At 37.3% G+C, this 27,377-nt stretch overlaps 1 protein-coding gene across 8 annotated transcripts; it reads left to right on the top strand.

The window, feature by feature from the left end:
• Positions 1–1,395: 1,395 nt before the first annotated feature.
• Positions 1,396–26,492, top strand: MDM2 (MDM2 proto-oncogene). Of its 8 annotated transcripts, none has more exons than XM_007195047.2 (12): positions 1,396–1,767; positions 2,269–2,337; positions 2,465–2,549; positions 5,264–5,338; positions 7,451–7,584; positions 9,997–10,046; positions 13,298–13,365; positions 13,493–13,589; positions 17,769–17,929; positions 21,632–21,787; positions 22,821–22,898; positions 24,580–26,492. In XM_007195047.2, exons 3-12 carry the CDS (start codon positions 2,469–2,471, stop codon positions 25,153–25,155), a joined length of 1,476 nt encoding a protein of 491 aa, XP_007195109.1. In that variant the 5' UTR covers positions 1,396–1,767; positions 2,269–2,337; positions 2,465–2,468; the 3' UTR covers positions 25,156–26,492. The 8 variants fall into 8 exon arrangements, with proteins under 8 accessions (XP_007195109.1, XP_007195108.1, XP_007195107.1 ...); XM_007195046.2 differs by having other exon boundaries at positions 2,238–2,337; XM_007195045.2 differs by having other exon boundaries at positions 2,096–2,337.
• Positions 26,493–27,377: the final 885 nt, after the last annotated feature.

Raw genomic sequence — 27,377 nt, 5'->3', positions numbered from 1 at the left:
TTCTGAGGACTTCCCTGGCAGTCCAGTGGTTAAGACTCCATGCTTCCACTGCAGGGGGCGCAGGTTCGATCCAAGGTCGGGGAACTGAGATCCCACGTGCTGCGAGGCACGGCCAAAAAAAAAAAAAAACAGAAACAAAACAACATTTTCACTTCTGGGCTTTCTGGAGAATATTTTTCTTGTGTCTGGAATATTCTCCTCTGTCTTAATTTAAGTCTTACCATCCTTCAAGGCACAAGCTATATCTAAACGTGTCTGAGGCCTTTTTGAACCACCTGGGTATTCACTGAGCAATCCTGTCTTTGAACTCTTGTAGCACATACCCGTTCCTTCACTTGGCATTAACAAATGCCAACTTGTATAATTTATCTTTTTATGCTATTTTCTCCATCTCTTGAGATTTTCTTTTATCCTGTGTCAAGCACACGCTTTTACAACCAGAAACCTCACTATATTTGATTTGACAAAGAGGAGATTTTTTAAAAAAGCCAAACCAAATCCCTGAAGATAATGTTAGCAATTAAATTAATTGAGCGACCACTATGTTTAAGGAAGATTGCTTTCTAGTAGGCTAGGGTGCGGGAGAAAGGAAAGATGTAACTTTATCAAAAAGTTCCCCGTTCACAAGGAGCTAGTCACTTCCTTGCCAAAGAAGCTGTTCTTTGCGATGACTGTGCTTTTTGGGGTGAGCCAACTCAATTCTCATGTCCTGGCTCATATCTGAGACTGCCATGCCTATGTGCCAAAAGGGGCAAGTAGGTGAGTCTTTCAGTACTGAATGCCTAATATAGAAACAGATATTTTTAATGGGAATGAATACATTCATCATATAAACAAAAGAAACCCAAACACTCTAAAAGCATCGAGTAACCGTTCTTTACCCCACCCATCTCTAACGGTAACCACCAGCCTTTTATTCCTCCAACTAGAATACTGTATGCATCCCTGAACAAGCCCATACTGTGCTATTTTTAATCATACTTTTTAAAAAAACAACTCCAGCGGCTGGCGGTGCGGGCTTAATATATCGCACAGCTGTTAATTGTGGTTTCTTTTTTGGTAGCGGCACTTAGATACGTATTTGCCTGAGTTTCCATTGCGGTAGGGAGGTGCAAACACAGAAATACAAAAATAGCGCCAAGGGACAAAGAAGTCCCAAGCTTGGCGCACCAAACCAGGCGGCGGCGGGAAGTACCAGGGCTCAGCTCCCCCCGAGAAAAAGGACAACCGACTCTGGCGGGTCGCGCGCGCTCAGCAACCCCTCCCCACCGGCCGAGGCCGCTTGCCCAATTCCGGGACCGCCCCCTTCGCCGAGGCTGTCGGGCCCAGCCCCGCCCCCAATGGGCGGGGGCGGCGGGGATTGCGCGCGCAAAAGCCCGGATGGGCCGCGGCTTCCGGCGAGCTCCGCTCGGACGGCAGGGGGCGCGCATCCGGCGCACCTCGGCCAGCTCGGCATCTTTGGGGGCCTGTGCGGCCCGGTGTGACTGGAAGGAAAATGGAGCAAGACGCCAAGCCTGAGGGGTAGCTCTTACCCCTCTGACCGAGGTCCTGCCGCTTTCGCCGCTAGGAACCTCCTTCTCCTCCGGACCTAGTGCGTTCGAGCGCCCCGGCGGCCTGGGCCCGGCGAGTGGAATGGTCGCCGAGGCCCAGGGCGTCGGGCTTCCGCGCGCCCCGTGACGGGAACTAGGGAGCCTCGAGGGAGGGCTCCCTCACCCACCCCGCCGACTCCGACTCCAGGCGCGGCAAACCCCAATTAGTGAGCAGCAGGTATCGGCCTGGAAGCGCGTGGGCAGTTCTGGGTTTGCTTTGTGACTTGGGTCTCCCCGGTCGCTGTCGCCCCCCGCCTGTGCCCCGCGCGCAGCCTTTGTGCATTTCGTGGTGGGGGGCGCCGGGCACATGGGTCTGTGGAGGTTTTGTTGGAAGGAGACGAGGTTGTCGCCGCTCGGGAGGAGGGCGGGTTTTCGGGGCCGCGCTCCCAGCGGGCGGGGGTTTGGGAGGGGGTTCCGCGGGCACGGGGGTAAAGGTCAAGTGCGCGGGGGGCGCTGCAGGGGGCGGGGGGGTGTCGTCAAAATAATGACAGGTGCCTGTTCGGTAGCTTGTATCTACCGGGCGCTACGTCTGGGCGAGATTGGACTGGTACTGGGGGCAGGTTGACTCAGCTTTTCCTGTGGGGCTGGTCAAGTTCGGACACGTTCCGCGTCGGCAGTAGAAGGAGCTAAGCCCTGACTTGTCTCCAGCTGGGGCTATTTAAACCATGCCTTTCCCCAGCTGTATTCACTGGCTGTTTGAGAGAGAGAGCCTGTGGTCACCGAGCTGTAGCATTTTCTGCTGATCCAGGTGAGGACCCACTTGCTAATAAAAGCATTATTTATCTCATTTCTATATGATTTGCCTTTTTTTTTTTTTTTTACAGGTGTTTCAGTATTTCAAGTTTTTATCGTGTGTTTTCTTTTCGTACTCGTAGGCAAATGTGCAATACCAACATGTCTGTGTCTACTGATGGTGCTGTAAGCACCTCACAGATTCCCGCTTCGGAACAAGAGACCCTGGTTGGTATTTTTGTCTCCGGTGTAACTTTAACAAAAATTTATTTTATGAGGTGATCAACTAGATTTCATAGACCCCAATTATAGCATGGCTCTTAGTGAAGTTGTAGTACATAGCTTAAATTCCTGCCACTCAGGCATAACTGTGGAGCAAAAGTTAACTGTAAGAATCAATATTTATTTTCTTAGCTTTTTACCACACTGAATTAAAAGTCAGTTTCGTTATCTTCTTAAGTATGGATGCTGAAGTTATGTTTATTATATGACTGGGTTTTTTTTTTTTCTGTTTTGACCTGTCAGTATTTAACTTTTGTAGAAGTCACAGAAATAATTCATGCTTGTTGTAAAGATGTTAGGCATTACAGAAAAGTATAAAGTAAAAACTGAAAATTCCAGTCTTCTGTTTTGACCATTTCTCCTTTTTAGATCTTTATCTGTGTGCATACCCACATATATATATGCACATGTGAGTTTTAATCTGTCGTGGTTCAGTTTGTTTTACTAAAATAGGATTATACTAGAGATGTTAAGCAAATAGCATCTATGTCAATCAATAAAACCTACAGAATTCTTTTTTAACAGCTGCATGGTAATCCACAGCATTAGTGTACCATTTAAGAAATTTACGCCTTTACTGATAGGTTTTCTAAAATTGCCTTTAGTTTTTGAGTATTACAGATGGTGCTGCTTTGCATATGTATCCTAACACAAGTGTTATGTGTAATAGTTTTCCTCTCTGTCAAAACTGAATATTATCACTATTATTTTGCCCTTTTTTGGCAAAAGGTATTATATTATTGTTTAAATGTGTATTTCTCTAATCTTTGGTGAGGTTGGGCATCACATCATTGGTTAAGTCATTTGTTTCTTTTGAGGTTTGCTTGGTCTTATCTATACACTTTTCTTTTAGGCTTATTGTGTTTTTCTTAATAATTTGTAATAGTTCTCTGTGTTTCACGTGTATTTAATTTTTATCATTTACACATGTTAAAAATTAACTTTGCTTATTTGTTCTTTTTCTCATTGAGAACATTTTTATAAAGTAAAGTTTGACTTTTGCTGGCTTTTGAATTTCATATCATGTTTTGGAAGAACTCTCCCATCCCAAGATTATACAGATATACTGCTGTATTTTTTCTAGTATTTTTTATTTTTACATCTAGATTTTTCTCATCTAGAATTTATCTTTCTGTTCTTAAATGTAAGATTAATAATGGTATTGTCTTTTATAGTAGTTTTCTTATTAATGCATGTCTTTTTAGTCAATAAAAAGCTGATGGCTTTCCATTGGAGACTTTTACTTTGAGTTGTTTTATGTAATTTGAAGTTAATATATATAAAATTTTAGGAGGGAAAAAAGTAACTTTTTATGTTTTCTGGGATAATTCATTCTTTAAATAGCCTGAAAGTAAAGCGCATATGTAAGCACATAGGAAAAAACATATGATCAGAACAATTAATGATTCAATACATTTATTGTATATTTTAAAACTTTCAGTTATTAAATAATATTCTGTTGATTAACTGGAAATAGGCAGTTTTCTTAAATCTAGTTTTGAGGGTTAGATCCCAAACTGGGTTGCTGTCAGATTTCAAAGTTAGACAAGACGAGAGTATATTGAAGGGCGTGCGGAGGCACCAGTCTGTATAGGGGTGGCTGTGTAGTTGTAAAGATACTTGAGTTTTGAAGATTTTGATACAGCAACAGATAGGGAGAAAGAGCATAAACACATTACATCCCTGCCCCCTTGCCAGTTATTTTCTTAGTACAACTTGCAAAGCCTCTAGGTCAGAGGCAGGCAAACTACAGCCTATGTGCCAAATTTGGCCTGCTGCCTACTTTTGTGAATAAAGTTTTGCTGAAATGGAGCTACACCCATTGGTTTACATATAATTTACGCTTCTGAGTCATACTATCTGGCGAGAAAAGCTATAAACTGTTTACTGTCTGACTCTTTAAAGAAAAAAATTGAACCCTGATCTAGTTGGCTGGCTCCTTCAATACAGGTCATATGTCTTATTTGTCATTTGTGCGTGTGTGCAGTATCCAGTGCTGTCTGGTGCATGGCAGAAGCTCAATAAATGTTTGTCAAGTAGATACTTAGAATGTAGACCAACTAAAAGGCAGCATGATATTATAGTAGGAAGAAAATGCTGGCTTGCAGTTGAGGGATGTGAGTCGCAGTCTCCACACCTGTTCTTAATTATCCGTGTCAGCTTGGGTTAAAGTTCCCCAGCCTTCAGGAACCTAATCTGTAGAAAGAAAAGATTGGTAAAAGCACCCACCATAAAGATTTACTGTTTTCTCTCGTATTTTGTAATTTAGCTTATAGTAAGCTCATTGGGGTATTCCATTTACCGTTGAGTTTGTAAGGTAATAAGCAGATGATAGAAATAGCTGGAGGGAAAAGATTAATTTTCACTGCCCTGGCATGGGTACTGTTTTTGATGGCAACTGATGATACTTGAGGATTCTGTGATTATTTGCATAATAATTAGATCCCAGCATTTTCTTCCCAAACACAGTCTGTGGTATTCAGTTTACATAGTCTATTACATTTAGTGAAAACATTATGACTTAGTTTTTGAGGTCTCTAACCTTGTGAGATAGCATTGTGTTTGCTACCTTTATTGAAATTCTTTATGGATGAGTTTCCTGCAGGCTTATAGTTCTGGAATAATTTGGAAGTATAATAGCAACTCTTTGTCCTTTATAGGTTAGACCAAAGCCATTGCTTTTGAAGTTGTTGAAGTCTGTTGGTGCACAGAAGGACACCTATACTATGAAAGAGGTAAGCTGAACTAAGTTAAAAAGATAACTTAATGTCTTACTAGTTACATATAGCCATGGGGAGAAATTGGCCATATAGAGGGATTTTCAGTAAGCAGGAATATTAAGTATTGTGGTCATTTGGACTATAATTTGAAGCTGAAAATTCAGTTTATACTCGAATTTCATTTGTCAGCCAGGAACTCAGACAAAGGGAAGCTCTTTAGGGGTTCTTAGCCATTTTGTGCTGTGAACCCACTTGACGCACTGGTAGAGTCTTAAGATTTAGCAGCAGATCTAATGTAATTTGGAAGTAGTGAGGAGCATAACTGATATTTTGAGACATTTACATCAAGCATAGTATGTATGATATGAAAAACGCTTGTGATTTTATTGGTGACAAAATCACAGTTATTGTTAATACTTTGTGATTTGTTGCCTATATTCATAATTGAAGGGCAAGCTAAATTTCAGTTAAAAGTTAGTGAAAATACAGACAAACATTTTTTTCCCATTCAAATTAATGGACCCCCTGAATTCTATCCAAGGACTTATTGGGCATCCATGGATCCCAGGTTAAGAACTTCTGCACTAGAGATACATGAGTACAGTGTACTGATCTTTCTGGGATAGAGGTGAGCTGATTCGTGAACATATGTTCTATGTAATGGATACATTTCAATGTATTGTTCTCTAGCTTTAAATTTGTGCACAGAAGCATGCTGTTCATTGAGAGATGGGCCATCTTGGGGAAAATTTCGATGTGAATGAAATGTGCCTCTTCCCCATCTCTCACACTTAGTTTATGGGACTCAGATTACTTAAAACACTGAAGGACCTTACATCAGGATAGTGGGCAGGAAAAGATTCCAGACCCTTTTCCTTTTTAACCACATTCAGAAGTTTCCTTATGGGATGTTTGGTAGAAAGAGTCTAGGTTCTCCTCCTTCTTCCTTTCCACTGTCTACCATCTCTTCCATCCATAGTCACAGGAATATTCCTTTAAGTCTGAAGCCTGCTTAGCCATTTAAGTCTATAGACGGTGCTTGCAGGGAAGTGTCAAGGTAAATGATGTTTTTGGGATGTTAACTTGGGTTTAACCTTACATTATCATTATATAACCAGTTAAGGAAACAAAAAAGTATGACTAGTAGTAGGTAGAAATAAGGAGAAAATTGATCAAGGTCATCATAAAGACTTAGAATGCTTATATTAAACCGTGTAACAGGGATGTATATATTGTCTGACACAGTGTTCAGTTGTAGAATCTTTGTTCTGTGGTATGTGGGAGAGTAATGAAAGCTAGTATGGGGTAGTAGAAAGCACACTGGGCTAGAAGTCAGAAGACCGGGTCAGTTTCTTATTTCTCATACGGTGATAACAATTCTATGAAATATCAGAAGAATGAGACAGTACTTGTAAAAGTACATTGTAAACTGTAAAACACCATATGTGTTTAGGTGGTTGTTAATAGGTTTGTATGTGGATGTCTTAAAAATGTATTGCCTACTTTGTTTTAATGGAGCACACAAAATATAATTGAACTGTATGTGCATGATTCAGGGTCATTATTTTGATTATTTATTGTGTAGATTATAATGATATCTTTAAGGGTTTATTTCATTCACTGAATTCTCCCAAACTGTTGTGTAGATGTAATTGGTCATTGTCTTCTCATCTGTGATGACCTCAGAGGTTGTCGAGGTATATGGTGTGCAGGACTATTGACTAAATGACTCCAGGTCACTGCTATATTTTAGTTGATGTTTTTGATTCTGCAACTTTTCATTGTGATCAGTGGTTTTGCATTTTGCTGCCTTTTCCTTTCTTCCTAATAAGTAGTACCTAGATATTTGGGCAAAGTTAAAGTCTGCCCACAAAAAAAAAAAAAAGACACATTTTAAAGTTTAAGTAAATCAGAAGCAGTATCTCTACTTTGATCAAATTAAAAGAAAAAGATATAAAATCAGCTTTTTTTTTTTTTTTTTAGGAGTACAGAATGGTTGTTATTTAGATGGTTATTGATGTGGTTGCTGGTTGTTTAACCCTCTTCAGATAAATGAGATGTTATTGTATGTATTTGAAACTAACATTTCATTTTCTTTAATGCTCAGAAATCATATTTCTATTTCAGGTTATATTTTATCTTGGCCAGTATATTATGACTAAACGATTATATGATGAGAAACAACAGCATATTGTGTATTGTTCAAATGATCTTCTAGGGGATTTGTTTGGAGTGCCAAGCTTCTCTGTGAAAGAGCACAGGTAAGTTCTTTAGTCTATTGTAAAATGCCAGCTGGGCAAACATTTCAGTTCACCTCCATCCTTACTCCCTTTTGTCAGAGAAAATTGTTATAATATATATAAAAGATGCTGAAATTAAATTTCTTAGTAAAATAGCATATTACTTGAGAACCTGAGTTCTGGAATCTTACAAGCCTGGGTTTGAGACCCAGCTTAGTCATTTACTAGCTGTTAGACTAGGTAAATTGACTTAACCCTCTTTAAGCCTTAAGTTTCCCCTGAATATGAAGTAGGAACAATATAAATACCTTATGTGGAGGTTATAAAGAGGCAGTGTGTAAAAAACATAGTGTTTGGCACATGGAAAGCATCTAAATATTAGCTACAGTAACTGCATATTAAAAAAATATTATTATTGCAGTCACTTCCAAAGACAGTCTTTATTTTTTTATTTTTTTTATTTTTTTATTTTTTTTAAATTTTTTTTTTTTTAATAGCTACTTTATTTATTTATTTCTTTATTTTTGGCTGTGTTGGGTCTTCGGTTCGTGCGAGGGCTTTCTCTAGTTACGGCAAGTGGGGGCCACTCTTCATCGCGGTGCAGGGACCGCTCTTCATCGCGGTGCGCGGGCCTCTCACTATCGCGGCCCCTCCCGTTGCGGGGCACAGGCTCCAGACGCGCAGGCTCAGTAGTTGTGGCTCACGGGCCCAGCTGCTCCGTGGCATGTGGGATCTTCCCAGACCAGGGCTCGAACCCGTGTCCCCTGCATTGGCAGGCAGACTCTCAACCACTTCGCCACCAGGGAAGCCCGACAGTCTTTATAATACCCTGTGGTAATGGCTTAAATTTGAGCCCTAGTTACCTTGGAGATCATTTTCTTTGTCATATGCTATTATGGCACTTAATCAACTGAATTTAACCCAGATAACATTTCTAGAATTACTCTACCAGGAACTGAAGACATTTTTTTTCAGTCATTCTTACTTTACATTTGGAATTCCTTGTTTCATTTTGTTAGTCTCTTTGTAGTGTATCTTAATTAATGAGAAGAATACTTTTCACCTGAAACATTTACCTAGATTCTACTAGTGTTTAATGCTCAATAATATTACAGCTAAAAAGATAATTAAGTGGGATATTTATAACTTTAAAATAACTTTATTATTATATGTATATATTCATTATTGAATATTAAGAAAAGACAGAAAGCTAATGATAGGGGAAAAAAAGAGTGTAATTTGTCATTGAAAGGTATTTTTACTTGTTGTTTTTACAATATATTATGCACAGATGTGTTTTAACCCCATTGTGAACATACTATATTTAATTTCACCCTGCTTTTAAATTAGTATACAAGCTTCTTTCCATTGACAGACGATATCTGTTTAATATTTATGTTATTTTATACTTGGCCTTGGGATACAAGCTCTAATTTTATAAGTTTAAGAAATAACTATATTGATAATTTTGCACCGTCTTGAGTATTGAATCTTGATAATGTTTGGAGCTGTAATTTCTGATACTGAAAGCACAAATTTAAAATTATCTTTGACTTGAATTCTAATGTGTTGAGAGGTTCAACACTGGGGAAACTACTGACTTGGGAAAAAGATATGAGTAGGAATATTGATTTTTTTTGTGAGTTTAGGGAGCTGTATCATCAGTCCCAAGAATGAAAAAAATTAGTTGGGATTGGCACTTTCTCCTTAACCTTGAGAGTTAGAAATGATATCTTGTGACCAATAAATGTTCTCTAAAGTCATTAGTTGATAAAAAAGAAAAATGTACCATGACTTCATTGAGTATTGGCATAAATGAATTGTTTCCTTATGCTCCGGAGGGCAGAGATTTGTTTTTATTTCATTCTTTGTTTTCCCCTATTTCTAGAACAGTGACTGGTACTCAGTCTGTATTAAATGACTGTATACTGCTCTATCTTTTAATAACTTTTCAGATCAAGGAAGAAAATCCATTAGATGATTGGTCTAAGGTTGATAAAAGTCAAAACTATAATGAAGTCCCTATATAATGGGTTTTGCGTAACCTGCTACTTTTTTAGGCAATCTTCGTCTATGCCTGGAGCTAGATAATTTCTTTTCTGTTTGAAAATAAGTATGTTAACCTGCCTCGTGTGTTCACACCAGTTCTCTGGGGACTTTTGCTAAAGTCTCAACAAGGCATGTTTCAGGAAATGGAGATGTGAAATCTTTGCACTAGGGAGACCTTAGTGATTATTAAAAGTGGCTGTGTGTAATCACTGTGCAAATAATTATGGTGGTTTTTAGTGTCTAGAAGCTTATCAGTACTTGAATGTAGTGATTTAAACTTTGGGTTGTAGCACGATAGTTTATACTAATATGCATTTAAAAGTCTTGTTAAGTCTAGTTTAATACATTTTTAAAATGTACATCTCTTTTTTTTCTCTCTACAAGGAAAATATATACAATGATTTATAGAAACTTGGTGGTAGTCAATCAGCAGGGTAAGTTCATTTTGAATTCCATAAGCATGTACTGTAAAAATATATTAAAGACATTCTGTGGATGTGCAGACATCTTATAATTGTGATTTTCTTTAAAAGTTGCTCTCATTGTATATTTAATTATAGTAAGGGTATGATAAATTTAACAGGAAGAAATACATATGAGCTAAAACAACATAATACTGAGTTTCTTATGCGTATTTATTTGCAGTGGATATTTAAATATCCTATTACATAAATTTAAGCCTTGGGATATCAGGTTAGAATTTGTTTTGAAAGGTAGATAATTTCAAAATCTTCTGCATAGTAGAGATAGGAGCAAACCTTGAAACGTTTTCAAAGGCTTTGGGAAGTAATACAGATACCTAGGTAGGGCCATTTGAATGGAAGGGTCCTTGTCTTGTGTGTTTTTTATAATAGACAAAACTTTGTTTACCAGTTTGTTCAGGTGAGTGCCATTTTACTTCCCTTCCTTTAGACTTGTAGTTCTTAACTGGTTATTTTTGGGTAACATATCCTGTTGCTAATCTGATGAAAGTGCTAGGTTCTTATTCCATAACGATACACCTAAACATACACAGTGATATGCCGGTAAATGTTTAACAATCCACTCTCCAGGGGAAGAGCCTTGATTTGTGGTTACTGGTTTCCATAATATAAATACCCTCACCATGACCATTTTCAGCCACAAACATGCAGTTGGGAAGAGGTGTACACAGTTTGCTTGGGAGTGCTGGTAGGAGCTGGCACTACAGGCTTTTTTCTTTTTTTTACTTTATTTATTTATTTTTGGTTGCATTGGGTCTTTGATGCTGTGCACGGGCTTTCTCTAGTTGCAGTGAGCAGGGGCTACTCATTGTTGCGGTGTGCGGGCTTCTCATTGCGGTGGCTTCTCTTGTTGTGGAGCATGGGCTCTAGGCACGTGGGCTTCAGTAGTTGCTCCACAGGCTTCTTAAAGTCCATTCTTTTTTTTTTTTTTTTAATTATTTATTTTTGGTTGCATTGGGTCTTTGTTGCTGTGCGCGGGCTTTCTCTAGTTGCGGTGAGCAGGGGCCACTCTTCGTTGCAGTGCGTGGCCTTCTCATTGCGGTGGCTTCTCTTGTGGTGGAGCACGGGCTCTAGGTGCGCGGGCTTCGGTAGTTGTGGCTCGCGGACTCCAGAGCGCAGGCTCAGCAGTTATGGCGCACGGGCTCAGTTGCTCTGCAGCATGTGGGATCTTCCTGGACCAGGCCTTGAACCCATGTCCCCTGCATTGGCAGGTGGGTTCTCAACCACTGCGCCATCAGGGAAGCCCGAAGTCCCTTCTTGATCTATAATTAAGAACTGTTCTCAGAAGCTTGTTTACTTTACAGAACGAACTGACCACTCCTTAGTGCTCCCATTATTTCGTATCTAGATTTTATTGTTATATTACTTTGTTACACTTACTTATACAAGTGTGTCCTATTCAGGTTTGCAGTCTGCATTACACAGTACAGTGTTTATTAATACGATGTTTAGTAAATTGTTGCATTGAATACTTACTCTTCCAAAGTTAGGATTTAAGACCCAGAAAAGGGCATCACCGTCTTATCCCAGAATAGAAGTAATTATTAGGCTGGTGACTTGACATTTTGTTTTACAAAGCCCTTTACAAAAAAAAAATCAAAAAAAGGCAATCAAATCAAAGGAAATCAAATGAAGGCAAATAAACAACTGCAGTATCTGTTGTAGTATTTTAGTATAAGAGATGTTACAAAACAGATGTAATAAAAAGGAAGCACTAGGTGTGACAAGTTTGAGAACAATGATATAGGCATTCTGAAGTTAATTATATTAAACTAAAACCTGAAACAAACTCAGAATGGAAATAACATAAGTAATCTACAGGTTACCATCTCATTAATATAATTTTCCTAGCAATCAACCAAGATTTAAATGAATGAATGAATACATCAGGGATAATAATACTTCAGAAAACTTAAAACAAAATATAACCTACTTATATGGACAACTTAAATCAGTATAATACCTTGCCCATAATATAAAAAATAAATAAACTCTTATGATAATGCATATAATTTCAAAATGTTAATACTCAGAGCAGGCTTCAGTGTTAAGACGAAAATGTTTCCAAGGGAGTAGTAAAGGGTATTTGATTATGATCTTAGGTGATGGTATATATCCCACATCTGAAATTTTGACTTGAGCTCCAAGTCTGTACATCCACATACAGACTAAACCTACCTACCTGAAAGTTCTATCCACTTTTCAGTTTGTTATCTTCCCATCCAAATCTGTTCATCATCTGAAGTTTGAATGATACCACCCATTTATCCACCCAAGGTAGAATCTTGGAATTCTTGACTCCTTTCTCCCTTGCCTTGTATGTCAGACACCAGGTTTTTGTCGGTTTTTACCTTTTTAATTTCTCTGGAATTGATCTTTTTTCCTTGTCTTGGTTTAGACTTTAATGCTTTTCATTTGTGTTATTGCAGTTGCTAATACTGGTTTCCCTGCCTCTGTTCTCTTTTTTCTCCTATTTTGGCAGAGGGAATTGTCACTCTTCTGCTTATAGTGACCATTTAGGGGTTCCTTATTGCTCACTGGGTGTAAAGTACTTGCTGTGAACTAGCAAATCAATTTTATCTCTTAGATTAAACCTTTTTAATGGTGCGTGGCTGGAGCAGTGCCTTAGGGAGGAATGTGAAGTATTAGCTGGGAAGGTTGCAGTGATTTGGGATTGGTGGCAGGAGTATTGCTTGTTGATATCTTTGTGCTGTTTAGCAAGACAGGCAGGATCCTTTATGATCTGCTTACATTCCCATAGTAATGAAGTACCTGTAGTTCCTGCAACAAACACTGGTAGTTCACTTTTGAATGCTTTTTTCACAGTGTTTCCTCAGTCTGGAATAGCCTTTCCCAGTCGTACTTCCACATATTCTACTATGAAACCTCTCCTGATTGCTTGTTACTCAGACCTTGCCGCATACCAAATAACCATTGCTTCGTCTTCTCCATTAGTTTATCTTATAATACTTCTTTTAGTGTGCTTATTTTATTGTACTTTATAATTATCCTTATGTATCTTCTATATTAAAATTGAATTATCTATTTACATCTCTAGTATTCAGCAAAGGATGGCACTTGGGAGACTACACGTTCAGTGTTGGTTAAAAGGTTAAATTGTATGAGGAGTTTGTTCTGGATAACATCTATTGAATAACCCTTGCTTTCCTAGTTTGTGATTCTTTGTTTTTATTTTCTGTCAGAACCATCAGATTCAGGCACATCTGTGAGTGAAAACAGGTGTCACCTTGAAGGTGGGAGTGTTCAAAAGGTAATCTTGAACTCATTCTACTTTGATGTTTCTTGAAAATTGGGAGTGTTTAAAACAATGAATTTTTAGCTTCTTGGTGTTATAAGTTTGTGGGTTTATTTTTGTTTTTTCTCCCTTGAATGCTTAGGACCTTGTGCAAGAGCTACAGGAAGAGAAACCTTCATCTTCAGATTTGGTTTCTAGACCATCTACCTCATCTAGAAGGAGAGCAGTTAGTGAGACAGGTATATATGAATATTTAATTGGCACTTTCAAACAGCTTTTCAGTATTCATTCTTTACTGAAATTAGTGCATTTAGGCTTAATGAAATTGTGCTTTTTTGGTTTAGATGAATGAATTTGAGTTTCTTATTTTTATATGATTTATTTGGTTTACAAATTGCTTCCTTAGCAACATTTTTCTGGTTGACTACAGCAGGCACAGTTTACTGTGTCCTGCTGGATTTTATAGTTAGCCAGCTCTTTGCTATGCACGATAACAGAGGACAAGGATATAAACTCTATTTTAGTCATAATTCTTAGTCACCTTAGCAGTTAAAGTATTTGTTGTTTCTAATAAATAAAACACACCAATGAGTTTAAAAACAGAGAAATAGCATCTTAGAAATGAGGACGAGGTAAAGAAAATAGCTGAGAGCATTTTTAACAGAGAAAAGAGTAGAGGAGGAGGTGGTTGCCTGATGAAAGTCATGATAACTAAAACTGTATGATTCAGGTGAAAAAAAAGAGTTTGGCAAATCAGTGAAGTAGAATAGATAAACCCAGAGTAGAGTTTTGTACATGAGGGCAAAGGGCAGCAAGTGCAGAGTAAATACATGGGAGTAGAACAAATGGTTATTTGGGGGGAAAAAAATCAAGCTATATCTGTGCCTTATGCCAAAAATGAATACTAAATGAGTTTAAAAGATAGATGAGTTTAAAAGATAAATGAAAAAAATTACAACATATTGAAATAGATTCACTTTAAATTTGACAGTGTTAATATCCTTATTATAAGTTTCCAAAAGTCAATAAGAAAAATATTAAAAATCCAACTTGCAAAAAAAAGTTTTTTCATAGTAAATAGAAATGACTGATAAATATGAGGAGGAGTGGATTTTAGTGATTTAGCTTTATAGGTAACAAAAAATGCAAAAAAGGTGTCTTTTCTGGTCTTTCACATTAGGAAAGATGATTTTTTTTTTTTTAACTTACCGTTGCTAACTATGTGTTGGCACTGATGCACTGTTGGTGTATCAATTGGTGTAAATTGGTTAACCTTCATGAATTATAAAAAGGCTTGGCGTTCTTACCATTATCACAGCAATCCACTTCTAGGAATCTATCCTAAGGATATAATCAGAAATGCAAAGATTATATGTAGAGATATTAATTTTAGCATTATTCATAGTTGAAAACATATATGATGCTAGAGAATGTCATCACTCTAGTCCAGGCCATTGTCATCTTTTACTGAGACCACTGCTGCAGCTTCTGATTTTCTGTTTCTAGTTACTTGCTCTTTCTGTCCTTCATCACAGTACCAAAAGGGATCATAAAAGGTAAATTGGATTGTGTCACTTCCCCCACTTTGTTTATTTACCATTGACCTTCAAATAAAACCCACACTTTTATGTTGGCTTACAAGGCCCTGATCTACCTTTAATCTGGTTTTTGGCCTTTTTCCCCACCTTCACTGTGTTTTAACTGCACTGATTGGTTCCTCAAACAAGTCAGCATTCTTTCCTGCTTTAAGGCTGTTTGCAGTTTTTTTCTGCCAGAAGTTCTTCTACCTCAGTCTTGTAAGACCAGCTCCTCATTTTTCTATTTTTGCTTAATTATTACTTTCTCAGAGAGGCTGTCCCTAACCACCCGGAAAAGTGGATCCCCTCTTGTTATTCTTTCCCTTAGCACCCTGCTTGTTTCTTTCATAGCACTCATTATAGCTTGTAAATGATCGTATTTTGGTTGCCTTGATGTTTGAACGTAAACTTCCTCTGGTGGTAGGGATGATGGCTGACTTCATTTTTGTATAACCACTGCCTAGCACTGTGCCAGACAGAAAGAAGGTGCTCAGATTTGTGGACTGAATGGTACAATTATGATGAACCTATATTATGGATACCATATTCTGCAGCCATTAAAAATAATGTAAAAGAATGTTTAAGAGAAAACAACCCCTGGGAACTCCCTGGCAGTCCAGTGGTTAGGACTCAGTGTTTTCACTGTAGGGGCCTGGTTTTGATCCCCGGGTGGGGAACTAAGATCTTGCAAGCCATGTGGCATGGCCAAAGAAAAAAAAAAAGAGAACAACCCCAAATTGTACATATAGTGTGATATAAATATGTTTTTTAGATGGAAATAAATTTTTTAAATGACAGCTGGAAAATTATTATGCTAAAATGTTAATAGTAGTTATCTCAATGGTAATATTATAGATGATTTACATTTAAATTTTTTTCTATTTTTTAGAGATTTCTACTATGAGTAATATAATACTTTAATAATCAGAAAAAAGCCCCAAATGTTATTAATAGAGTTAAAAAATATAGATCAACAGCATGGTTTTGGCCTTCTAGCCCACATCTTTCAACCAAGATCACCTTTTCTTATAGGGAATACAAACATTAATAACTTATATCAAGAACTTGTGATCTTGTAGAGATAAATACAAAATTAAAGTAGAGGATATAAGCGTGTTTTGGGAATTCAGAGGAAGAAGAGATAACTTCTGACTAGGAAGGTCAAGAGAGGGAAATGGAGTGAGCAAAGGTGTGAGCTGTACCTGTTTCAGGCATATGGATTATATTTAATCTCATAACCCTATTAGATACTTAACATGTAAGGCTGCAGTGAGCACCCTTGCTCATAAATCCTTAAATGATTATGCGGATATTTGTCTAGGATAGAGAAACTGCCCATAAAATGTTACACTGTTTTGCATTTTTACCAGTAGTGTATAGAGACTGTCTCTCATTTTAATTTTTGTCATTCTCATGGGTGAAACATGGTATCTCATTTCAATTTGCATTTCCTTGATCACTAGGAGGTAAGCCATTTTTTCATGTGTTTATTAGTCATTTGTGTTTTATGCATTGCCCTTTCATATCTTTGAATTTTTGTAAAATTAAGTTTGTCTTTTACTTGGTAGGAGGACTTTGTATAAAGTGGATATTAACCATTTTCTATTATGTGTTGCAGATTTTTTTTAGTCTGACATTTGCCTTTTAACTTTTTTTTTATAGTATTTTATTTTGCCATGTAAGCCTTAAGTAACTAACTTAATCTTGATAGTCTTTTTCTTGAGGGCTTTGTAGTGTCACATCATACTTTCCCACCCTGGTATATTCTCTTATATAAGTAGTTGGATGGTTTTGTTCCTTGTGTTTGGTTTTTTAATCCACTTGGAATTTATTTTTATGTCTGGTGTAAGGTAGGACTCTCATTTATGTTCCTGACAGATTTGGTAACATTCTCACTTTAAGTCAGAGATAATTTCTTATTTAAAATAAAATGGGGGCTTCCCTGGTGGCGCAGTGGTTGAGAATCTGCCTGCTAATGCAGGGGACACGGGTTCGAGCCCTGGTCTGGGAAGATCCCACATGCCACGGAGCAGCTGGGCCCGTGAGCCACAATTGCTGAGCCTGCGCGTCTGGAGCCTGTGCCCCGCGACGGGAAGGGGCCGCGATAGAGAAAGGCCCGCGCACCGCGATGAAGAGCGGTCCCCGCACCGCGATGAAGAGTGGCCCCCGCTTGCCGCAACTGGAGAAAGCCCTCGCACGAACCAAAGACCCAACACAGCCAAAAATAAATAAATAAATAAATAAATAAATAAATAAATAAATAAAATAAAATGGACCAGGGACTTCCTGGCCGTCCACTGGTTAAGACTCCGTGCTTCCGCAGGGGGTGCAGGTTCGATCCCTGGTTGGAGAACTAAGATCCCTCATGCCGCGCTGCCAAAAACTAAATAAATAAAATAAAATGGACCAGTTTTAACTGGTTTTGATTCCTGTTGAAAGTACTGGATACTAAGGAAATTGAAACATTAGGAATACCTTCTAAATAAGTTAAACAGTTTTGGTTCTTTCCAGGAAAAAAAGTGAAATCTTATATCCTAAATTTTGATTTTGACAGAAAAATCGTAGACTGGTTAATAAAAGGTCTAGATGGATTAAATTAATTGTGAGTTGATAAAGTTCTGAAACAAGCTTAAAAAGCTTTTAAAAATGTAGTGTTCTGCTATAACTCTAAGTTGGACAGATCCAATAAGAGTGTTGACTTTTGAAACAGTAATTCACTATTTTTCTCTGTTTAATTTCATTGAAACAATTTTAGTACAGATAGGTAACTTAAGACAGCTCAATTTCTAAATACATTACAGTATAGCAATTTAATTAACTTGTTTTTCTTTACATATTCAGAAGAAAATTCAGATGAATTACCTGGTGAACGACAAAGAAAGCGCCACAAATCTGATAATATTTCCCTTTCCTTTGATGAAAGCCTTGCTCTGTGTGTAATAAGGGAGATATGTTGTGAAAGAAGCAGTAGCAGTGAATCGACAGGGACTCCGTCAAATCCGGTAATCCTCTCATTTTAAATAAAACAGGACTCTCTTATTTTTAAAGTCTAGTTCTGGCAGTCCTAATAAGCATCCAGATAGAATGCACATGTATGATATGTGATTGCTGCTATACACTTGGTAAAATTTTCTTTCAAATGAAACTGTATAGATCTTCCCCACTCCCAACCCCGGGTTTGGGGAGAAGGGTGGAAGATAATGGAGTTGCACTGGAGTGTGCTGGTAAAATTCGTACCAATGTTAGTTATTAATGTCACCCTACGTATTGGAGAACCTTTGTGGGCCACTGCACCAAAGATACCTTAAGATTCTAAGCAATTTTGTCTCGCATATTTAGAGTAAAAATATCTTATTACAGCTCTCAGCAAATAAGTGAACATAGCCTGATCTCCACATTTGCCATACGTAGGTCTAGACATCAGGGAAGGTCTTTTTAATAAGGCTGTGAAATATTGGTATATTATTGCATGCATGATGGGAAAGTATCAGTACTTTTTGATCATTGATACAAAATTCCAAAGTATTAGCCAGCATTAACATTCTTAAGAGATATCACTGAAGGAAGTTTTATAAAGAAGTTTTTGCTAACAAGAATGCTTGACAAATGGAATGTTTTCTTTCCTGTCATTACACATTTGTCTTTAAAATGTTATTAAAATTGGGATCTTTATTGTGATATGGCAACATCTCATGGTGATTATTCTGGATATTAGTGATTATTTTATAGTTCTCTAGAAGATGTAATGGATTGAACCAATTGTGATAGTAACCATATTCTTTTTATGTATTATTCTTTATTATCTTTACATTTTTTTTCTTCCAAAGCAGTGATTTTATGGATGCAGAGGCGCCTTCTAGAGTTAGTTATTTAATAGAGCTGTTACTCATTTAGGCCACTAGATGGCATGGTGAGCTCCTCCAAGAGCAAGTTCTTCATTCAGTAGATATTTGTGTCTTTTCTATGCCAGGTTCCGTTTGGCACTGGAGATACAGTGGTGGTCAAGGTAGTTATGATCCCTGCCCTCATTGGGAGATAGGTCATCAGCATTCAAACAAATAATTAAAACAGTGAATAAATGCTATGAAAAATATACAGGTTCTTGAGAGCAAATATGTGTGATCTAAAAATTGAATCCAATTAAATAAAACTTGAAGTGTCACCAACTTCATGTTTGGATAATTTTATTCCTTACAAATGGTTTTAATACAACAACTATGCACCATTTATACTTATAGTCTTTGTTAAAGTTGTTTCAGAATTCTAGCTAAATGGTATTAAAAGTCCTTGTTCTTTCTACCTGGGACACTGCCTTGTTATTAAAGCAGTATAGAGGGTATTTCTTTTTGTTAGTCCTATTCTACGCTCTCTTCTAAAAATCCTCTCTATTAAAGATGTATTGTTTTTCAGGCAAAGTCCCTAGTTGTGAAAGCTTTTGGTAAGGCTAATTTTTTTCCTTCATTTTAGCTTACGTTACATTATTTGGTCTTGTCATTCACCAATTTGTGAAGGGAGTTACAGGAAAGTGCATTTGCCTCCCATCTTTTCTTTTGGGTTTAATACATTGGGAGAACTAAGGCTATATTCTAGGCTCTATACCAGGCAATTAACATATTTTATCACCTCAGCAGCCTCAAACTCCATTTATAGATGGGAAAACTAAGACTTGGGTGTTTCAAATAACTTGTTTAAGATCACATAACTAGTAATTGTCACAGTTGGAATTCAGAAAAACAGGGATTTTAAGATCTTTCCAGATCAAGCCTGTCTGATACTTTTTAAATATACAGTATTTAAAAGGTTTTAGGTTTTTCTTTTTTGAACATTAGCTAAAACTTTTGAAAACCTTTTTTTAAAAATTTGTTTATTTGTTTATTTTTGTCTGCGTTGGGTCTTCACTGCTATGCGAGGCCTTTCTCTAGGTGTTGCGAGCTGGGGCTATGCGCGGGCTTCTCATTGCCATGGCTTCTCTTGTTGTGGAGCACAGGCTCTAGGTGCGCGGGCTTCAGTAGTTGTGGCTCACGGGCTCTGGAGCGCAGGCTCAGTAGTTGTGGCGCACGGGCGTAGTTACTCTGCAGCATGTGGGATCTTCATGGACCAGGGCTCGAACCTGTGTCCCCTGCATTAGCAGGCGGATTCTTAACCACTGCACCACCAGGGAAGTCCTGAAAACTACTTTTAATTTTGCTTTCTTCATAGACCCCTAGAATAGGAGTGGGCAAACTTTTTCTGTAAAGGGATGGATAGTAACTATTAGGGGCTTTGCAGGCCATATGGTATCTGTTTCAGCTATTCAGCTCTACGGCTGTGAGGCAAAAACGGCCATAGACAACAAGTCTAATAGACAACGGGCACGGGTGTGTTCAGTAAAACTTTATTTATAAAAATAGATGGGTGGTGAGGCACAGTTTGCTGACTCCTGCCATAGAAGATGCTTTCTGAGACTTAATGTTTATTGTGATTTTTACCCCCTTATTCTAAACATAGTACACTAAAGCCTAGTTAATTGAAGTGTCCAGTTTCTTAGGTTATTAGAGCTGTTATTGTATTCTAGCTTGACTTGTGAATTTAATGTGATTGTTAATAGAGCCTTTTTTAGGAATTAGAACTGCAGTTCAATGAATGTTGCTTTTACTACTTTCCTATCATCACGGTTTAAAACAGTCTTTTGACCTCAGTGGTTGTAAAATAAATACCTTGTTTTTGTTTTTATAAATGATGGGAATATTAGAGATCATTTAATCCAAACTCATGTGTCATAGATGAAATAGCTGTGGCCTTTACAAGTTAAATATGTCTAGGTTGAAAGTTACTTTGTGGCAAATCTAGAATAAGAATGTATGTATCCTGACTACTAGACCAAAGTACTTTTTCTGGTTCTAGCCTTCTTCTTTGTGTATGTTCCTACCCTTAGCCACTGATGGCAAATATTATGGGACTGAAGGTTCTCTTAGGTTCTTATACTATTAATCAGTTTTAAAATGAATCACATGAGCAAATACAGAATTTTAAAAATAGATTTAAAAAATTATATCTGAAAGCTCTTCCAAAGAAATTATTCTCAAAGTTCATTAAACTTAAATCATAATTATTGTATGTGTTGTAGCTACTAGCATTCTACCAGTTGGAAGATATAAAGATGATTGAGACATGGTCTTAACTCTTACAGTATGTATAATTCAGATAAGAAATGTGTGCAAAATTATGTTTTATGAAATTTGTGTGTGGAAGTATATAATACTCAATAATATAAGTAGTACAGATAATAAAGGTGGGGAGTGCTCTTTTAGTTATAGTATTGACAAAGGCTTTGGCAAAAAAGGATGAGCAGAATTTGAAAACTGTCAAGTTATTCCAGCTAGAGGGGGAAGGTGTGGAAGTTGAAGTTTGGTTTAGGAAACAATTTAGATCTGGTTAATGTTCTTGTTTAGTGGGGGTAGGGGGCTGTCTAGTTGGAGATAATATGAAAATGTTAATATAGACTTCCTGTATGTGCCTTGAATGCCAAGGGAATTTGGCCTTTTCTTTTATATAATGGGGTTTTGAACAGAGAAAATATTTATCTAATCATAACCCAGAAGCTTAACCTAGTGTCAGTGTGCAGGATGGAACTGAGGGGGAATTAGGTGAACAGGGAAGAGTTAAGCTGTTACAGGCCAACAGGTAATGTATATTAAGTCACTTTTTTTCCCCCTCGATTTTAGGATCTTGATGCTGGTGTAAGTGAACATTCAGGTGATTGGTTGGATCAGGATTCAGTTTCAGATCAATTCAGTGTAGAATTTGAAGTTGAGTCTCTTGATTCAGAAGATTATAGCCTTAGTGAAGAAGGACAAGAACTCTCAGATGAAGATGATGAGGTAGTTTTTTTTTCTGATTATATTCTAAAGTTCTTAAATACTTTCCATATTCGTTGACTGATGAGATTGAAATAATAATGTATTCAGATTTTGCATCACAATCTTTGACTCTTGATTTATTCAAACTAGAATATTGGTTTGTGGACTTGAGGCTTTGTAATTCATTGTTGTCTTATTTATATTTTTAAAAATGTAATGTCAAGAAGTTAGTAGGCCTTAATGAGCATTCTTACAATAGTCTACTCGTTTTTAAAAATATTTAATTCAATTCTCCTTTTTCATTTTTAATTTATAAAAAAGTAAAGCACGCATGCAGTTAAAAGTCACATACTACCACCAGATCTGTTTCCTGGAAGTGACCAGCTTCAGCATTTCTAGCTATTTCACTGTAATTTAATACTTCCATATTTATAAAACAAAAATGCTTGTACTGAATATTTTACTTTATTCATTTTAAACATCCCTGTATGTTGACTTTTTACCATAGTGGGTGAGGATTTTACCGTCCTCCATTTCTCCCCCTTTATATTCACTCATTCCATGGGACCTTTGTCTCATTTCTCATATATAACATAATTGGACCTCGGTATTTGCGAGTTCCACATTGGCGGATTCAACCAAGTGCAGATTGGAAATATTCAAGTAAAAAAAAAAAATTCCAGAAAGTTCCAAAATGCAAAACTTGAATTTGCTGTGGGCCATCAACTATTTACATAGCATTTACGTTGTATTTACAGCTTTTCACATGGCACTTATATTAGGTATTATAAGTAATCTAGAGATGATTTGAAGTGTAGGGGAGGATGTGCATAGATTGTATGCAAATACTATGCCATCTTACATAAGGGACTTGGGCATCTGCAGATTTAGGTATCCTTGGGGGTCCTGGAACCAGTCTGCCCACAGATACGGAGGGATGACTGAGTACATGTTGTTTGTTTAGGACTTATCACTAAGAAGCCTTACTGGTTGAAGAAAAAAGGTGATGAATTGATGCTAATGTTTATTTTTTGTTTGTTTTTCTTTTTCTTAGGTATATCGAGTTACTGTGTATCAGGCAGGGGAGAGTGATACAGATTCATTTGAAGAAGATCCTGAAATTTCCTTAGCTGTAAGTATACATTTACTTTTTCAAGGAATCAAAAAATAACATTGAAGTCAAGATTAGAAAAATATGTCTAGTCTACTACTTGACATGAGGTAGTTTTTATAAAGTTAACATTTTTTTCTTAAGTTTTAATGATTTAAAATATTTTTGTTCTTTTATTGGGTTGGGATCTGTTGCTATACTTTTTAGTTTTTTTGTGTTGGAATTTGAACTTTTGAAGAACTTCATTATGGAAAATTTTGGGTATGTACAGCATAGAGAATAGTATAATGTATCTCCATTGTACTTATCACTCAGGTCTAACAGTTACCAACATTTTGTCAATCTTATCAAATATGAATATCATATTGATTTGTATTAGAAAATGTGGTGGGATTTTCTATTAAAGAAATCTGGACTTAAACATTTACATTGCATGCTTCACAGGGTTCCTCAGGTATTGGATGTGTGTTTTTTTAACTAAATATCATTGCTTTAATTTTTGTTCTTAATACTGCCTTTTGTTATATTTGGATAGGAAATCTCATTTTTCTCTTTCTGAGATAGAAACAATTATTAATTATCCAAATACTAAAAAGGAGGAGAAATTGTAAAATCTTAGGAAAATATTTTGCTATATTAGAAAATAATTCAAGTAACTAGTTGAGTCATTTGATGTCAGGCTGAGTGAAATGTTTTAGACATAGATCTTGTAATTTATCGGACTCTTGAAGCACTTTCTTCCCGTATTACAAGACCTTTGTCTTTGGTTTTATCATTTAGTAGATAACCTGCTTTTACAACTTGAGAGAACCATTGTGGGAGAATGAATAGTTTCCACCCTTATTGCTAATAGCTTATGTCATTTGTCAGGCAACTTAAAAATGGTTACATTATTCATGGCAAGTTTGGAAGGACCTCTTATGGCAAGTTTTACATGTACAGTGTCCTCAGGCAAGAACCATGCTTCTCGTAAGGCAGGGAGATAAGGATATGTTCAGTAAAGAGGCTTGGAATGTGGGGGAGTTTGTTATCCAGATTGCATAGTGGGTGGAAAGGTTTGGGAAATAAGTTGGAATAAGGATGAAGCAATGAGCAGTTACAGAGACGAGAACACAGAAAAGGATAGACAAGTAAGGGGCATACGTTTTGGATAGTGACAAGGATGGCAGAGTTTAGCTGGCCGTGATTGCTGAAAAGAATGTTTTAGCATTTCCTTTGTGGGTGAAGTTAGGGAACACCCAGTTGAGCCCTGGTTTTAGAGCACTTCTAAGAGAGTCTTAGTCAATGGCAGACTGGTTGATAGTTTTGTCTAGATTGATTTGGTGGACTGGGCACAGTATCAGGTTTGAGCCTTTAAGGCAGTGGAGTAGGTACAGGCCTCATTACAGAGAAGATCCCATAGCACTTGCTTCAGCTAAATGAACCAACGCTGTCCTTGAACAGATAACTTCACAGGTACATGGTTAAGGTCATGGTGAATACGTTTTTCATTTTAGAATTCTTAGCATAGTTTGGCTGGGAAAAAAATGTATTTACAAGCTCATGCTTGAGGAAAGACTGTTGAGTGCTTTATATAAGACATGGAATGCTGAAAATTGAGCTGTATGATGCATTTTACCTTAGACATATTGAACAAGTTGCTAGCGTTGCTGTGACTGGTTATTGAAGGGTTACAGAAGCTAACTGTCTTGTTTCCTTGAAGGACTATTGGAAGTGTACTTCATGCAGTGAAATGAATCCTCCCCTTCCACCTCATTGCAACAGATGTTGGGCCCTTCGTGAAAATTGGCTTCCTGAAGATAAAGGGAAAGATAAAGGGAAAATGTCTGAGAAAGCCAAACTAGAAAACTCAGCACAAGTAGAAGAGGGCTTTGATGTCCCTGACTGTAAGAAATCTACAGTGAATGATTCCAAAGAATCATGTGTTGAGGAAAATGATGATAAGATCACACAAGCCTCCCTATCCCAAGAAAGTGAGGACTATTCTCAGCCATCAACTTCTAATAGTATCATTTATAGTAGCCAAGAAGATGTCAAAGAGTTTGAGAGGGAAGAAACACAAGACAAAGAAGAAAGTGTGGAATCTAGTTTTCCTCTTAATGCCATTGAACCTTGTGTGATTTGCCAAGGTCGACCTAAAAATGGTTGCATCGTCCATGGCAAAACAGGACATCTTATGGCATGCTTTACATGTGCAAAGAAGCTAAAAAAAAGGAATAAGCCCTGCCCCGTATGCAGACAACCAATTCAAATGATTGTGCTAACTTATTTCCCCTAGTTGAACTACCTATAAAAGTAGAATTATGTATTTCTAACTATATAAACCCCAAAACTTAGACATGAAATTTATTTTTATTTTTTTAGCTGTATCAAAGCAAGAAAGTATCTTACTACATGTAGATTTCTCCCAATAGTGAATAGTTACTTCCTTTTAGGAAAATGCCCCTTCTGTTGATATTTTATATTTGGGTTTTAATGTAATTTGGATTGGATATAGAGTTCATCCTTTGCCCCTCTACCCCTTTTTTTTGGGGGGGCTGCACTGCTCTGCATGTGGATCTTAGTTCCCCAACCAGGGATCAAACCCGCGCCCCCCTGCAGTGGTAGTGCAGAGTCTTAACCACTGTACCATCAGGGAAATTCCTACCGCTCATTATTTTAAATAATTTCCACTTTCTCTTAAATGAGAAGTATCTTACCTTTTAAAAAATATATAAGTAGGACATTTAAATGTAACTTATTCAGTACCTTTCATGTAAGGAGGGAAAGTTCGTGTGAAAGATTTAATATTTAAATTTTACATACTCTTAAACTTTCCAATCCTTAGTTTCTCTAGTCTTTCAGAGCCTCTTAAAATATAAGTCCTCTACATACGAACCTTCAAATTGCCAACTTTCAAAGATGTGAACGTGAGCTGGCATGTCCAGTCACGAAAGTTCACGTGAGTGGAGTACATTGTCACGTGCGTGCATCCTCTACAAATGGTTGTGCTTTTGTGTACTTTATAGAGTACAGTAGTATAGTATCTTTATTTCAAGCCCAGGATGTCCGGAAGCAAGCATAAAAGCAGCAGTGATGTAGCTGGTACTGCTGATGGAAACAAAAGTGAAAATAATTGAGAGAGTGGAGTGACAAGAGGAAGAAGTAACAGAAGAACCAAAGAGATTCACGACGCAGAAAATGGCAAGGGTTTTTTCTTTATTTGAGGAGGCACTGTTAGTTTTTGAGGCACAGGACCCGAACGTAGAATGGTACACGAAGGTTGCAGCAGCCGTTCAGAATGCAATCCAGTGCTACCGTGTTATCTATGAGGAGAAAAAAAGAGCTACTACCCAGACATCATGGGATCGTTTTTTCAAGAGGGTAGGTAGAATTGAATCCAGCAAGGAACCAGAACCTGTGCCATCAGCGTCTGGTGTGAGTGAAATTGCAGCTTGCCCTCATCCCCTGTTGCTGACAATCCTTCAGCTCTGTCATCTCCCACCTCCTCTCCCTCCTCCAGTCAGTAACTCTTCTTGCCTGTTCACTTGATGCTAGCCCCTGTATGCCAGCTGTTGTACTGTACTACTGTACTTTACAAGGTACTGTACTGTAAGATTAAAAATGTTTTCTTTATTTTTTGTGTTTGTTTTTTATGTGTTATTTGTGTGAAAAGATTATAAACCTATTACAGTACAGTACTATATAGCCGATTGTGTTAGTTGTGTTAGGTACCTAGGCTAATTTTGTTGAACTTACGAACAGATTGGACTTAGGAACGGGCTCTCGGAACTGAACTCGTTTGTTGCAGGGGACTTACCGTATTCTTTCTAGATAAAAGAAATAGGTAGATCGTTTTGGTGCTATGTAAATAGCACTTATATATTTCTCATTCTCCAGTCTCTGATATGGTAAGGGATATAATAAACAGAAGGACTGTTTGTTTTTATACTAGCTGAAATTGTCCTAACTTTTCTCTAAATTGTCCAAAAATTATAAGAATGACATCCTATAAGAATGACAGGATCAGAACATAAAATTCTGGAATAACTCTCAAACTGTATAGATTAACATCTTGATTTATATTAAATCTTCAACGAAATAGTGGAAAATAACTTTGATTTAAGGTCCCAGTGTATTTCTCCCATATATGTCAGTTGTACATACTCAGGTGAGGACAATAAAATTAACTGAGCTGTGAGTTTAGAACTGAAGGATAATTTTGCACAGCAAGTTTGTGTGCCAGTTACAGAACATTGTATTAAACTTCAAAAATAAAAACCACACACACATATGACTTACCCATGTATGGATATGTAAGTAATGGCTGAAGGATCAGCACCTTAGCCAAAGAGTGGTCCTCAAATACAGTAAAGCTTTATTAATTTGGGATTTATAATACTTCAACTAGAACTAAGTAGAATTGATCCTCTCTGAGGACAGATAAATAAAAATGAGATTATAAACACTGTACAGTCAGCCCTCCATACCTGTGGATTCAGCATCCATGGATTTAACCAA

Source organism: Balaenoptera acutorostrata, chromosome 11 (assembly GCF_949987535.1).
Source record: "Balaenoptera acutorostrata chromosome 11, mBalAcu1.1, whole genome shotgun sequence".
In the NCBI taxonomy this organism is placed as follows: domain Eukaryota; kingdom Metazoa; phylum Chordata; class Mammalia; order Artiodactyla; family Balaenopteridae; genus Balaenoptera; species Balaenoptera acutorostrata.
Note: the sequence above shows the minus strand (reverse complement) of the source record. Positions and strands in the feature narration are given on the sequence as shown.